The 14,504-nt window shown below is 45.0% G+C and overlaps 1 protein-coding gene across 2 annotated transcripts in view; it reads left to right on the top strand.

The window, feature by feature from the left end:
* NAV3 (neuron navigator 3) overlaps positions 1–14,504 on the top strand; it is a 305,431-nt gene that overhangs the window by 148,884 nt on the left and 142,043 nt on the right. For both annotated transcript variants that reach the window (XM_066634436.1, XM_066634435.1), the window contains exon 9: positions 14,284–14,399. In XM_066634436.1, the coding sequence (XP_066490533.1) occupies positions 14,284–14,399 (116 nt within the window). The remainder of the gene's footprint in view (positions 1–14,283; positions 14,400–14,504) is intronic.

The following is a 14,504-nucleotide window of genomic DNA, read 5'->3' as shown; positions in this document are numbered from 1 at the left end:
TGGACAAATTTCTGGAGGAAAAGTCCATTACAGGTAACAAGCCATGATGGATATGACAACCTCCTGGTTTTAGAAGTAGGCTACATCAGAATGCCAGATGCAAGGGAGGGCACCAGGATGCAGTTCTCTGGTTGTCTTGTATGCTGCCTGAGGCATCTGGGGATCCACTGTGAGATAAAAAGAAGCTGGACTAGATGGGCCTTTGGCCTGATCCAGTGGGGATATTCTTAATTCTTAGATATGATTTCTGGTGTGTTGGCCTATGTTTTGATAGCACATTTATTGGCCAGATGTCCAGGAATAACTTTCCACGTTATGATGCATGTTAGGACAGTTGAAGAGCTAGTTCCAAATGAATCTAGATTGAGGGTAATCTGAAAAGTGAGCCATTTGTGATGTACAGGGGGAGAGCAAGGGGGAGATTGTAGAAATGCATTGTTGGTTTCTCTCCAGGTTTGTGTCTTCCTCTCAATCTCCAAAGTCTGGCTGCTTTCTGAAAATTGTGGAAAAAAAATATTACTATTTAGGTCAGAATTCAAGGGCCAGAGACAAGTCAGAATCCATTTTTAAAACAGAGCATATTTTGGGGGATGAAAGAGCACTGCAACTAGTTCCACATGTGCAAGGCAGCTTTGTCTTTATGGTTTTGAACAGCAGCTCTCTGTGTTATGTGCCAAACCATTTCTTAAACCAAAAGGGACTTTCAAAAGCCATTTGTGATATGGCACAAGGTCCACTGTTTAAAGAGAAAAAGCCAGCTTTTCACTAGACTTGTCTAGAATTGCTCTCTGGATTCTGTTCTGTTGTTTGTTTTTAAAAATGTTTTTGAAAGTTATGGAAGTGATAGATCAAACTAAGATTTGTTTTCCTGCCTTTGTTCTTTCTTCCTCCCAGCAAGCAATCATGGGGTATGGTAGGTTACAGATATAATAAATATAGTCAATTAAAGAACTATTAAGATGAGTTCTTAATATTGCAGTTTAATCCTGCTCTTGAAGTGTCGGCTGCTTAATATTTTTGCTTTTGGATAAATTAAAGTTTCAAAAGAATAAATGGAATGCAGTGAAGTGTTCATGATAAAGTGGAATAGTCTGGCAGTTTTTGTTAGCGGGTGGTACTAGAGATAAAAACTTGTGTGAGTTTAAACAAAAAAAGGACTTGAGGAATTGCTGTGGAAATGTATGTCATTATGTAAACTTCACAACCAAGGTGGGTAAGTGCTAAATCATATTTCCAGTAAAAGGCATTCAGAATAGATTTAACAGTTTGAAATAGTTTGTTTTAATTCAGATTTAGTAGGCTATTCAGTATAAAATGAATGCACACTAAGAAATACATACGCACTTTTTTAAAAATGATTGGCTGAAAATCAAAATCACAATCATGTTGTGACTTTGGTCTAAACATGCTGATAGTCATAGCTCACTGTATTGTAATCTGGAATAGATATGTTTATGCACAAGAATTCTGTACAGGTGGGGCCTCTTTATGCACAGATTTGGTATCCACGGATTTACCTTACTGCAAATGCTGAATCACCCCCCACCACTGTAGACCTCTCAGATGTGACCAGATCTTCATTTTGATATCAAAATAACACGCATGTAACCTATATAGTATAGTTGGCAACCTTCAGCCTCGAAAGACTCTGGTATCGTGCTCTGAATGGTGGTTCTGGAACAGCGTCTAGTGTGGCTGAAAAGGCCGATTCGGGAGTGACAATCCCTTCCACACTGGGAGCAAGTGCAGTCTGTCCCTGGTCTGTCTCCCTGGCTATGGGCCTTCCTTCTTTGCCTCTTTGCCTCAGACAGTTGGCCAAGTGTCATGCATGCAACACAGAACAAGAAATTAACATGGCCCGCCTATCATTTCAAGAAGCTTAGTTCAGAAGCTTACAGCACAAGCCTATCCACCACCACCTGTACTGATACAGTTGGGCCACCACAGGCATCCTGTGAGAGAAGTTTGGAGGCTGGAGGTCTCCTTAAGGTAAGGGAACATTTGTGCCTTTGTCCTGGGTAAGCCTCGGCCTGCACAATGGGTCTACTAGATAAAATAATTGGTGCAATTCCAAGCGGAATATGAATCTGTGTTAGCAGATCAGGGCCGGGAGGGGGGATAGGATATGACATGCATGGCTGCTGCCAATCCCACCCCCTCCTTGGTCTGATCCACCCACCCCCTGCCCCGTTGCCATACACTCCTCACCCCCCCTCACCCCCACACTGTTCTACCTCTGCACTACTCAACGCAGATCTTATTGGATCCCATGTGTAGTGCTTCTTCTGGAACAGGCAGGCTGGCCTGTGCTGTGTCCAGCATAGAATAGGAGGTGGATCCCATGCAACTCGGACTAAGGGGATTTATCTCCCCTTACTCCAAGCTGCACAGCAGCCACCTAAGTGGGGCTACTTGGATCTGTGTCAGCAGAATCGCTGGCACAGATCTGAGTAGCCTGGTGTCATGCTGAGCTGCTCGGGATGGGGGTTAGGTTCCGGCCTAAGTGCCGAGGCCAGTCCCAGTCCCGCCCACCAGCCTCCCTCTCCCACCCCAAAACACCCCTGTTCTGCCCTCCAACCCCCCTCCTTCCCCACACTGGGCTCCGCAGGGATATGGTGCAGGGAGTCTGGCATGCATCCTGATGCCAGCCTCTTTGATTCCTGAGTCATCCCAGGCATGCCTTACAGCACATTTGCAACACTCCCAGACTGGTGCAAGGGACTTGTGACATCCCAATGAGTGCTCTGGATTGCGCTCTTAGGCTGCAATCCTAACCACACTTTCCTGATTGTGCCCTTAGTTTCAGGGGTGGCTCAGCCTTGAGGTTGACCCAAAGCACTTGCTTCAAGTGGGAAGTTGGGGGAGGTCGCAAACTGACAGAGGATACTCTGCCCCCCAGCCTGCTTGCTCGGCCAGGCCACCCAGCCACTTCTTTCTCCTCACTTTGCTCTCTCTCCTTGCAAAGCAAGCAAGAAGCAAAAGGCCCAAGTATGCTGAAGGTATATTTTGCATGAAGCAGAAACATGCAAAGCTGAGGTTTTATTTCAAGCCTTTTAAGAAGCTCCATCCCAATTATCATGGCATTTATTTGGGAAGAACAAACCTACATCTCAGCAAAAATTTAACTTGTAGATAATGTGCTGAATTCAGGTATGTGGTAATTTCATACTGCATACACAGTTTGCATACACAGGGTTTCACAGGGCTTGAAGTAATCAGCAGTATGGAGGAATGGAAATAATGGTGGACTGCATATGCAAGGTCAAGCAAGGAAGCAGAAAGGAGGAACACAAAGAGGTCCATCCTGGGCAGCAAGTGCATTTGCACGGTGGGAGGAAAGTTAAATGGTAGATCACTTTTAAGGATGTTTATGTCTATAGTCTTTTTCAGTTGTTACTGCAACCATGGACCTGTCCACCATTGCACTGCCATAGGGAATGCCCTAGCAAGCACTTCCTGATCCATCACGCTCCTTAGCTCCACTCTGCACAGGGAGAGGGGGGATGGCACTAAGGAGTACATGGCTTTCTGGCATGCCTCTGGACACACTGTGGATGGGTTGATGGTGACAGTCAGTGATAAATTCAAGGTGGCTAGTTTTGACTTTTAAAGCCCTTTACAGCTCAGGTCCAGGGTATTTGAGGGACCGCCTCCTTCCCTACAATCCTGCCCGTGCTCTTAGATCATCTGGGGGGGGGCCCTTTTGACTGTGCCGCCACTAAGAGATGTGAGAGGGGCGGCAGCCAGGAAGAGGGCCTTCTCGGTGGTGGCCCCCAAACTGTGGAATACCCTCCCCTTAGAACTGAGAACTGTTCCCTCGTTGCTAACGTTTCGGCGTGGACTGAAGACCTTTATATTTCAAAAAGCGTTTAATTGTTGACCGGCTGGCTGGCGTTCTTGCTTCTTGCTTTTTATATGAAAATCCACGGGGTTTGTTTGTTTTTAGGTTTTCTAATTATTGTAAATTGTTTTTAATGATTGTTTTTAATGTTGTATTTTTTAAAGTGTTTGTAAGCCGCCTTGTGTGCCCGTTGGGCAAAAAGGCAGGGTATAAATTAATAAAATAATAAATAATAATAATAATAATAAATTTGAAGTTCCCTTCACCGTGCCCCATAGCCAGACATCCCTGCAGTAGCCATACCCAGGCCTGAGGAGGACAACAGGGGGGCAAAATCCCTGAAGCCTGGCAGCAGCATCGCTAGGGGGAGGCAAACCACACCAGGTGATGAGCACAAGGAGGGGTGACACCACTATTGGCCAAAATTTTTAAAACCTTGGTACTTTTTAATAATATCATCATGTTATATAGATCCTTTGATGTATAATTTCATGCAGAACGCAGTGAAACAAACCATGTTTAAATATCTCTATTCTACCAAATGTTACAGTCCCCCCCCCCCAAAAAAAAAAGTGGGGCTGGGAAATGGTGCATCACCACACTCACCACCTGGAGCATTGCCCTACCCACTCCATAGGAGGAGGTCTGTCATGGGGTGATGCACTGGCTTCCTGCACCAGGTGGAACAAACCCTAGTGATGCCACTGTGGCCTGGGTTTCCAGGGGGCCTGGGCCAGGACAAAACTATACAGTATAAAATAAATTTATCACAAAATAAATTTGGATACCTCAGTCTCAGCCTATCCAGGGCTGCGTTTCCACTGAAGCTTTAATCCACTTTCAGTGCACTTCTATTACCCCAATGTGTTCTGGAGCCTGTAGGAAGGGGAGGGCTGTTCAGTCAGGCATCTTACCCTAAGCCCAATGCCAGCTCCCAGCGGCCCACGGCCATACGCTTTAGCCACATATTCCCAATCACCCAAAAAGTATAAGGCAGTTTGCTTAATATGTTCAGCAATGAAGCATCAGCAGGAAAAGCATAATAAAGCATCAGCAACCATTGTTGGCATCCTTCAGTCTCAGAAGACTATGGTGTCACGCTCTGAATGGTGGTTCTGGAACAGAGTGTTCTCTCCAGTGCGCGAAGCCTGGGTAAAGTAGGTATGGAGGATAGACTGTTACCCATGCAGCAAATCCCCCCTTTCCATGTCGCTGAAATGGTCCAATGGAAAGGCAGAGGCCAATACGGCTGGTTCCAGCGGCGTCGCAGGAGTTGCCAGAACGTGATTGTGTTCAGCCATGAACTGCCTCAGGGACTCCGGCTCCGGATTTTTCCTCGAGGTTGACTCCTGAAGCCTTTTCCATAACTGGATGTAGCCACAAGGCAGTGGAGGTTTGGGATCAGAGTTTTCCTTCTCTCAGATGAGCTGCCTTCCCAGGCTGACGAGTCCCATCTACCCGGTGGCTGTTTAGTCACCTCTTACGACAAGTACAGCCAAACTGAGGGCCTATTCTTATCCCCAGCCCCCAGGGGAATCAGCAACAGGAGAGGAGAAATAAAACTATCACAAGGGTGTGTAAGACATTGAGGCAGGCAGTTCCCTTTTGGGTTCAGACAGAGGCCTTTTATGCTGATCTTCCTTAACCTTACCTCATTATGGAACTTCCTCCCACTACGGACTCACCAGTCTTCCTCTGAGCTACCTTCAGAAGCCCTGGTAAGGGCTTCTTTTCTAAGTTGGCCTTTGGGGGTTTCAGGCTTTCTGTGGGTGAGAGAATTTTTCTGTCCTTTTTACATCTGGGGCTTGTGTATGCACTCTGCTGTTAGTACTGAGCTAGTCTGGTGTAGCGGTTTGAGTACTGGGTTTAGAATGAGAAAACCTAGTTTCAACTATTTTTTTCAACCACAGAACTCAGTATGTGACCTTGGGCCAGTCAGTCTGACTAAGCCTAGCCAACTTCGAAGGGTTGTTGGGAGAATCCAGGGGAGAAGGAGAGTGTCGTCTTTGCTGATCAGCATCTTAGTGGAAGAGTGGGATAAAATGTAGTACATAATACAGAACTAGATGAATCAGTAGAAAGCAACCTCGTATGTTTAGGAGGGGGAACCAGGGATGGTATCCAGCCCAGGGAAATGAAGAATCTGGAGTTAGAAAACCTTGGCTATGCAAAGAGAGGCGGTATTGATTCAAGAAACAAATCTCCCAGGGCTTAAGAACATGATGGATGATGAGCTGCTTCACAGAGCTGGCTTCTGGGGGGTGGGAGGAGGCTGAATTTTATACACTGACTAAAACAATTGGGGAAATCTTGCTGCATTCTTCTAGGAGAGGCAAGGATTTCTCTCCTTGCTGCAATTTAGAGCAGAAAAAGTAGGAATCTGGTCTGCTTTTCTTTTATATCTTCCCCATATTGCTGCACAAGACTCCTAATTTCTTTCAGGCTCTCTAGTAAACACAGAAGGAAGCTGGAGATAAATGCCTGATCTTTTTTATGCAAACAGAACTCAGTAGGAGTGGGGGAAAAAATTGTCGTGTTTCTTTCATGTCCTCAGATTTTGCTGCAGAAAAAGGTATGGTCTCCTATAAGTTGCAAGCAACTTTGGAGAACGCAGGCCATCTGAGTGCATTGTTATAAGTGAGACAGTGGTCCTGCCTGGTGATATCACCACTGTGTCACTGGCAGAAGTGGTGGGGCTCTGACTCAAGCCGCTCTAGCTTCTCTGCACCTCTGGTTGGAGCAACATTTGAAGAAGACTCATATCAGAATCAGAACCCAACATTCTGAACAGTGAGCTCCTGGTCCAGAGAAAGAGAGAGAGAGAGAGAGAGAGAGAGAGAGAGAGCACATGTCCAGGAACAGTGGTGTCACTGGGGGGTACAGACTGCACTGGTAGATGCATTCAGGGGGATTGACACCACTAATGGTCAAAATTGTGAAAATTTTGGTATTTTTTAATAATACCATTAAGTTATATATCATTTGATGCATGCTTCAGTGCAGAATGCAATGAAACACACCACACTGAAATATCTGTATTCTATCAAAAGTTATGGCCAAATAACCAGAAAAAGGAAAACACAACTGCCTTATGTAACAAAAGGTGGATTTTCTTGCCTCAAAACTGACCAATGAGACTGATTGTTCCCAGAGCCAATGAGAAGTTATTATGACACAGCAAGACACGAGTAAGGTGTTAGCTTGAGTCATCTCTCATTTCCATGTATCAGAGCTAATACTAGAACTCTTATTCAGTTGTGTGTGTGTCATCCAGTTGACCACTGGTTTTTTGTTGGTTACTGATTTGTTGGGTGACCAGTATTGTTATAAATGTGAATGAATGAATCAGTGGGGGTGACACCAACCTGTAGTGATGCCACTGCATTTAGACTATGTATATGATATTGTAATTTATTCTGTGTGGTCTGGTATGGGAGGAGGTCCATCATGTTGAGTTCTCACACTGGGTGACACAAACCCTAGTTATGCTTCTGTCCAGGAAAGTTTTAGTAGTAGTTGTTGTTGTTGAAAGAGCATGTCACACAAGGTGGCATTGGCACACTATTTCTTCGTCTCTGAAATGACAAAGCCCAGAGTACCTTAGTGCCTGCAGATATGCTCAAACAGTTCCCTGAACCCTCAGTACCAGTGGCAGAGGTAGTGTCTGATATGCCACCTGGACCTAGCAGTCCTTCCAGGTGGGAAGCACATTGAGGACCTAGTACAGAACTTTGCCCAAGAACCTCCAGCAAACTTGTGCTGCCACTGAAACAAAGGCACCAAAATAAGCTGCAGGACATCATTCATCTCTCTAGTTTTTCTTAACAGAGGAGGCATTTTGTAGGAGAAAGGGCTCAGATTACAAGTTGTTTTATTGGGTCCAGATTCATGATGCTTGGACGCTGTGCATGTCTCTTAGAATATGGAAAGGGTTTTGTTTGTCACATTTTGCCTTTCTCCAAGTTGCTCATTATGACTTATAACATTATAACAGCTTTCCTTTATCTTATCCTTGCCATGTTATTCTTGTCATGTGACAATCCTCTGGGTGGTTTTTCCATAGTGTTATCTGGCTTCCCCATCAAAAAACTCACCGTTTGGGCTGCTACTTCATACTGGATTTTATGCTCGAGTCTCAGCCCTGAGCATAAAATTTGAGCAGGCTGAGAATCAATTCCTGATTATTGCTAAGGAATGATCATTGTTTCATTATATACAATGAAACATTGTGTATATGTTTCTCACTCTCTACCTGTAAATTCCCCAGTCAAGATTTGTGGGTCATCCCCCCCCCCCCCCCCAGAACAAAATATACAAATCAACCACATTACAGTTTTAATTTGAATCATTTGGTTTGCAGGGTGAGTGGGAGACCACTGGAGGTAATCTGGGTGTGAAAATCCTGCTTCCTGATTTCAGGAAGTTCTTCCAGATTCTACAGTTGTTTTCATACTTGAGGCTGGAAATTACTATCAAGCTTCTCTTATGCTGTTTATGTGTGATAGTTGCTAATGCAAAACAGAAGCAGGAGAATGCATTTGTAATTGAAATGAGCAGCCTGACTGATGGAGGTTTTACATTTGCATTTAAAACTGATTTCAGCAAAAATGGATTAAGCTTCACATATGAAAACATTCTCAGTCTAAAATAGCCACACAACTGGAGCCTATGGCAAGTTACAATGCTTGCAGGCAACCACACCAGGAGACTCATAAATTGGAAGAGAATTGATACATTTTTCTTTTTGTCCTGTGGATGTGCCACAAATGTCCTACTGCATTCAGGGGTATTTATTTGTGAATAAACATGCATAGGATTGCACTGTAAATATATCTTTGAATCCAAGGGTGAGGATTCTGCCCCCCCCCCCAACCCAGAGCATCTACAAGGGGCCAGATCAGGATTAGGTTGTGGCTTCAGCCTTTGCACTGATTAGCTGCATCACACTGTTGGCAGCCCACACATTTTAAGACATCTCAGTGCTGTTGTCAGTGGAGTATCCTATCTAGAATACGATTCCTTTTTTTGTGAGCTCCTTTATTGTTCATGCACATGACTGCTGTAGAAGCAGAGGACATAGAGACGGTTTTGAGCTTTGACAAATAATCCAGTCTGCTCATTTTGACCACTCAGTTATTCCCACTCCATCTTCTGGTTGAGTCTTTGCTTCTGGAATTACTGGTCTGCACTTGGTATGCTGAATTTATACTGTTAAACTTGCTGCAAGCTGCTGTGTCCTAAAAATGGCAACTCGGAGACACGAAAGCACCAGCGATTGAACCGTTTATGTCATTTACGTTCATTGCTGTGAAATTAAAGTGGCAACTTGCCAACCACTGTCAATCACAGCAAGTGCTAAGATTCCTAGCAAAAATAGTGTTTGAGCCAGCTTTTGCTGGGTGTATTTTGAATCAAGCAGTATGCTGAAGCAGTCCATCTAGTAATTATGACTCGGGTCTGACCTCCAGCAAAGGGGGGGGGGGGAATATAAATGGAAAAAGAGTAGAGGGCAACTTATATATACTTCTCTCTCGCTCTCTATATCTAATTTTTTGTTTCTACAAATGCCTTGGTTGTATAAAAGGGTGATTCTGGTGTTCACTTTATATTTCCTAGTGCTTTAGTTGTGATACTACCCTAATCCTGCAGTCAGATAGTCCCATCCAAGGCGGCTGAAGCGGAGAAACCTGTCAAAACCTATAAAGCATTTTAACAGAATGGCTTTAGGAATGCCAAAGAGCAGTTAAGGGAGCTTTTTTGATATTTATGGGGAAGGTTGTTCCAAGACACAGAATAATGGCTTCTTAACAACAGAAGTACGGTGGCCTGACTCCCGCACACCACTAGTGCAGCCTCATTTAGCAAGAATAATTGTCAAGTTATAAGGGTTAATTGGTTGCAGAACACAGGCGAGGAAGATAAAATAACGGGAGATATTGTAGTAGAAACAAGCGTTCCGATTTGGATAGAGCAACTGTGTGTGTGTGTGTTATGTTATTTCTGAGAAATACAGAGGCTATGATTCTCCACTCTGTGGAATCAGAACAGATTCTGAAGCAACCCCTCTTAAGAAACTTCTGTACCCTCCCCTCTCTCATCAAGGTATCTCCGCAGCATGTAGCCCTGATCCAGTGTTATACAAAAGTCGCAATCCTATCCAACTTTCTAGCACTGCCACAGTGGAGCATGTGCTGCATCCTCCAGCGGGGTGGCAGTCACGGTAGCCTCCTCAAGCTAAGGGAATGTTTGTTCTCTTACCTTGGGGCTCCATTGCGACTGAATCAGCACTGGAAAGTTGAGTAGGATTGCAGCCACAGTTCATAGTGTCATAGTGTTGGAAGGGTCCTTAAATGTCTTCCTGTCCAACCCCTTGCTTGAAGCAGGAAATCCTCCTAGAGCATCTCAAGCCTCTGCTTGAAGATCTCCAGTGAGGGAGAATCCACTACCCCCTTTGACAATCTGTTCCACCGCCGAACTGCCCTTACTCTCTGGAATTTTTTCCTGATGTCCAATTGGAATCTCATCTCTTGAAGTTTGTACCCATTGGATCTAGTTCTACTTTCAGAGGCAGTGGAGAACCGCATATGACAGCCCTTCAGGTATTTGAAGAGCACAGTGTGTAGGTTGCACCCATGGGCCCCATACAGTGTCATGCTGGACACCCTCCCTTAGCCCCATCTCCTCCACTTCCTCTGTGCAGCATTTGCATCTGTGGTCAAATGTTGGACCTGAAAGAGTAGGGGGTCAGGCTGCAGGAGTGTATCAGGGTGAGGCTTACCTCAGAGGCTTGTCTCTGACTGTGCTTTCCTATCCCTGGCTACATAGAGCTTGTGAGTCACTATTGTATTGACACTCCATGTCAGCTTGGAGGCAGGCTGTGCAGCATGGCCTTTCCCAGTTTGAAGAGACACTTTGCCAACAGTCTGAGGCTAAGAGGCAAAGAAAGAAGGCCCATAGCCAGGGAGACAGACCAGGGACAGACTGCGCTTGCTCCCGGTGTGGAAGGGATTGTCACTCCCGGATTGGCCTTTTCAGCCACACTAGACGCTGTGCCAGAATCACCTTTCAGAGTCTTTCGAGACTGAAGGTTGCCAACAACCATGTCAGCATGCCCATTCCCTTATGGGCAGTATTAGGCATGACATAGTGGCCAGGTTTTTTTTTTAACTGATAGCAGCCACATAAGGGGCAGGGCGAGGGAGAAATCTGCTTTAGGCTATAGTGCTGGGAGAAGGGAGTATTTAGAACCCCTTCCCCCAACCATTTTCCTGATTAATATTACCCTCCCCAAATTGGAATTTGCTCCATGGGGGAAAACTTGCAAATACCATATGGATACTATATGTTTCCACCCCCCCCAAGGATAAATAGCAACCATGTGTATATTTTTAATTAGGACAATATCACAAGAAGGAAGTTAGCCTTCTCACCTTGTTGCCGCAGTTCACAGGGGGACTTGGGTCCCCCTACAACGGCACCTGCTGTTTTAAAACTGTGTTCTTAATCCATGTTTAGTATTCTAATCGTAGATCTCCAACACCATTCCTAATGTGGCCCTAAGCAGAGGCTGCCTTCCCATAGGACAGCGTTCCCCAAACTGGGGCATCATGATGCCCCAGCCAGGAAACTGTCTCTGCCCCCCCTCAAGGGGCGGGTGACAGCGACTGAGGCAACAAGATTGCTACAATCGTGCAACCACCAGAGACAAATTGTTTTATTTTCACTTACCTGGGAGTTGCTATGACTCTCCAAAGAGTCTGGGGAGCCTGCAATCTCCTATGCAGGTCTCCAAACTATGGTAAAAAATCAAACCGTTTTTGTCACAAAACCTCAAGTGGCTTTTTCATCTGCTTTTACAGCAGGCTTCTCCAGACCCTCTACAGCAGGGGTGTCCAAAGTTTTTGGCAGGAGGGCCACATCATCTCTCTGACACTGTGTTGGGGGCTGAGGAAAAAAAGAATTTAAAAAAAGGGTCCTCCTAAGAAACCACTAGAACTGTGCAGTATGGAAACTCCAAAGGCTCAGCTGGGTCACGTCTAGCACATCCTGATTTAACTCAAACTAATAATGACAGAAGCTACAGCCAAACATAAGAGGAGGTGGCTCGTCTGCCTTTTCTATTTCTCAGTAACTTAAAAAAAAAAAAAATTTCAAGCATATTATATATTACAATATGTCAGTTTTTGTTTATGGTGTTTATCCTGTTTTAAACATTTTTAAAGTTTTTTTTTAAATCAAGATCATGCATTCTGCTTGGAGGTGAGCTTCCATGCCCATTTCAATGTGCTTTAGAAGACATCCATTAGATAAGCTATTTGGAAGCAGTAAACATAGCAAAAGAACTGATAGGTGGTTATTTTGTAAACGACAGGCTTTTAGAAAAGCATTCCAGAGTGACCTCTGTTATTCTCAGAAACTGAAAAAAGCTGAAGGATAAACTCTTGCACTTTGCTCTCTTTTTTTTTAATATTTGCAGATTAAACTAGTTCTTATGAATGAGACTAAGGGTGAAATTCTATACATACATACAAATGGGAATAAGCCCCATTGAACCCAATGGAACTTACTTCTGAGTATACATTCATAGGATTGCACAGTAAAGATGATGTTGGCAATCTTCAGTCTCGAAAGACTCTGGTATCTCGCTCTGAAAGGTGGTTCTGGAACAGCGCCTAGTGTGGCTGAAAAGGCCGATTTGGGAGTGACAATCCCTTCCACACCGGGAGCAAGTGCAGTCTGTCCCTGGTCTGTCTCCCTGGCTATGGGCCTTCCTTCTTTGCCTCTTTGCCTCAGTCTGTTGGCCAAGTGTCTCTTCAAACTGGGAAAGGCCATGCTGCACAGCCTGCCTCCAAGCGGGCCGCTCAGAGGCCAGGGTTTCCCACTTGTTGAGGTCCACTCCTAAGGCCTTCAGATCCCTCTTGCAGATGTCCTTGTATCGCAGCTGTGGTCTACCTGTAGGGTGCTTTCCCTGCACGAGTTCTCCATAGAGGAGATCCTCTGGGATCCGGCCATCATCCATTGTCACAACATGACCAAGCCAACGCAGGCGTCTCTGTTTCAGCAGAGTAAAACTGCACAGTAAAACAGCTTGCTTATCTGAAGGGGGAACCAATACTGGGCACTGTTGGCAGCCTGGGCTGCCCCGGCAATGACCATTGTAAATGCTGTGGCAGCTGGGAGGGAAAGGCGCCAATGGGGAGGTCAGCGCCACTTGGTGCTGGCCTCTGCTCTGGGGGGAGGACCAACAGGAGCGCACAGTAGTAAGTTCTCCACCAGATGGTGGGAAGGTGTTCTGGGATGGGGGATGGTGAGGAAAGGTGGGGAGGGGAGAAACTGGAGGGAGGGAGGGTGATTTAGGCCTGAGATGGTGGTGGAGATAGCAGCTGCTGCCAAATCCAATTCATCCTCCCAGGCATCGGAGCCCAACACAAGTCTCCTTAGTTCTGCACCAGCTAAATAGCTGATGGGTCTGCCTGGGCCCAACACGTGGTAAGGGAACTGATGTTTCCTTACCCCAAGGAGACCTCTGGCTTCCGGCCCCGTGGGATACAGCAGTGGCTGTTTCTGTACTGTGGGGCTGTAGCCTCCAAAGAAATGGGTTGCCCATTTGCTTCAACTCTGACAAGTTTGTCAGAGTGGTTTACATGAAATCAAATTCCAACAGAAAAGTTTGTAGTGGAGAATTTTTTTTTAATTTCTTGTTTGCTTCTTTTCTCATTCTCCCCCTGCTCTTCATAGGGTTGCTGTTGTTTCTGTGGACATGGGGGGGGGAGGGTACAAAGAGGTACCCGTAGAGAGACGTGGCCTTGGCAGCCCTTCACCTTGCAGATTTTCCTTTCTCCTCCTGCTCCTCCCAAAGTAGTTGGTGCTTCTCTGTGACGAACAAGGGGCACAGTTCAGGTTTAAAAGGCATCCATGGGGAGGGGGGGGGCCACACCAGTATTTGCATTGCTGGCTTGCCTGTCTTCTCCTCCTGTCTCTCCTTGAGTCTTTCTTATGACAGAGATCCTAATTCAATATGATGTTGAATAACAGAAACTTATCGTTGCTTTTCTTTATGAGAAAACATGTGGCTGAAGCACCAAAGTGGCAGAAAGTTTAGAAATTTATCATTCCAAGCACTTTCACAGTAGATGGATTGACTGTTCCCTCCCCAGTTGTTGTATGGAAAGTGTGTTATAGACATTTAGTATTAGATTTCTTGTCTAGTTGTATCCAATAAAAAAGTTGTCTCGGTAGTCAACTTTCCTCCTTTGTGTCATACAGTTATAATCCTGTCTCTCATCATTAAAAATGTGTTCTGTTGTTTTATGGAAAGAGATGATAGTGAAATTTGCAGAATCTGGCTTTTTATGAAATTCATGCCATTCATTAGGCTGTGAACGGATAGTTACCATTGCTGTGTCTATTCTAGATGTTACGGTCTGTTTGTTTAATTTCAGAACTCATTTGGAAACGGACAGTACCCCTCTTCCACCTCCTGATTCATGCACCAGTCCTACAAAAATGGATTTGGCATACAGTAAGACTGCCAAGCAGTGCCTAGAGGAAATATCTGGTGAGTTGCAAGTAAAAAACATTGCCATTATTTAATACTGAGATAGCTGTGGACCGCTTTGGCCACATTTCTTAGAAAAGCATACAGATATTTTTAAAAAATAAA

Source organism: Tiliqua scincoides, chromosome 7 (assembly GCF_035046505.1).
Source record: "Tiliqua scincoides isolate rTilSci1 chromosome 7, rTilSci1.hap2, whole genome shotgun sequence".
In the NCBI taxonomy this organism is placed as follows: Eukaryota; Metazoa; Chordata; class Lepidosauria; order Squamata; family Scincidae; genus Tiliqua; species Tiliqua scincoides.
Note: the sequence above shows the minus strand (reverse complement) of the source record. Positions and strands in the feature narration are given on the sequence as shown.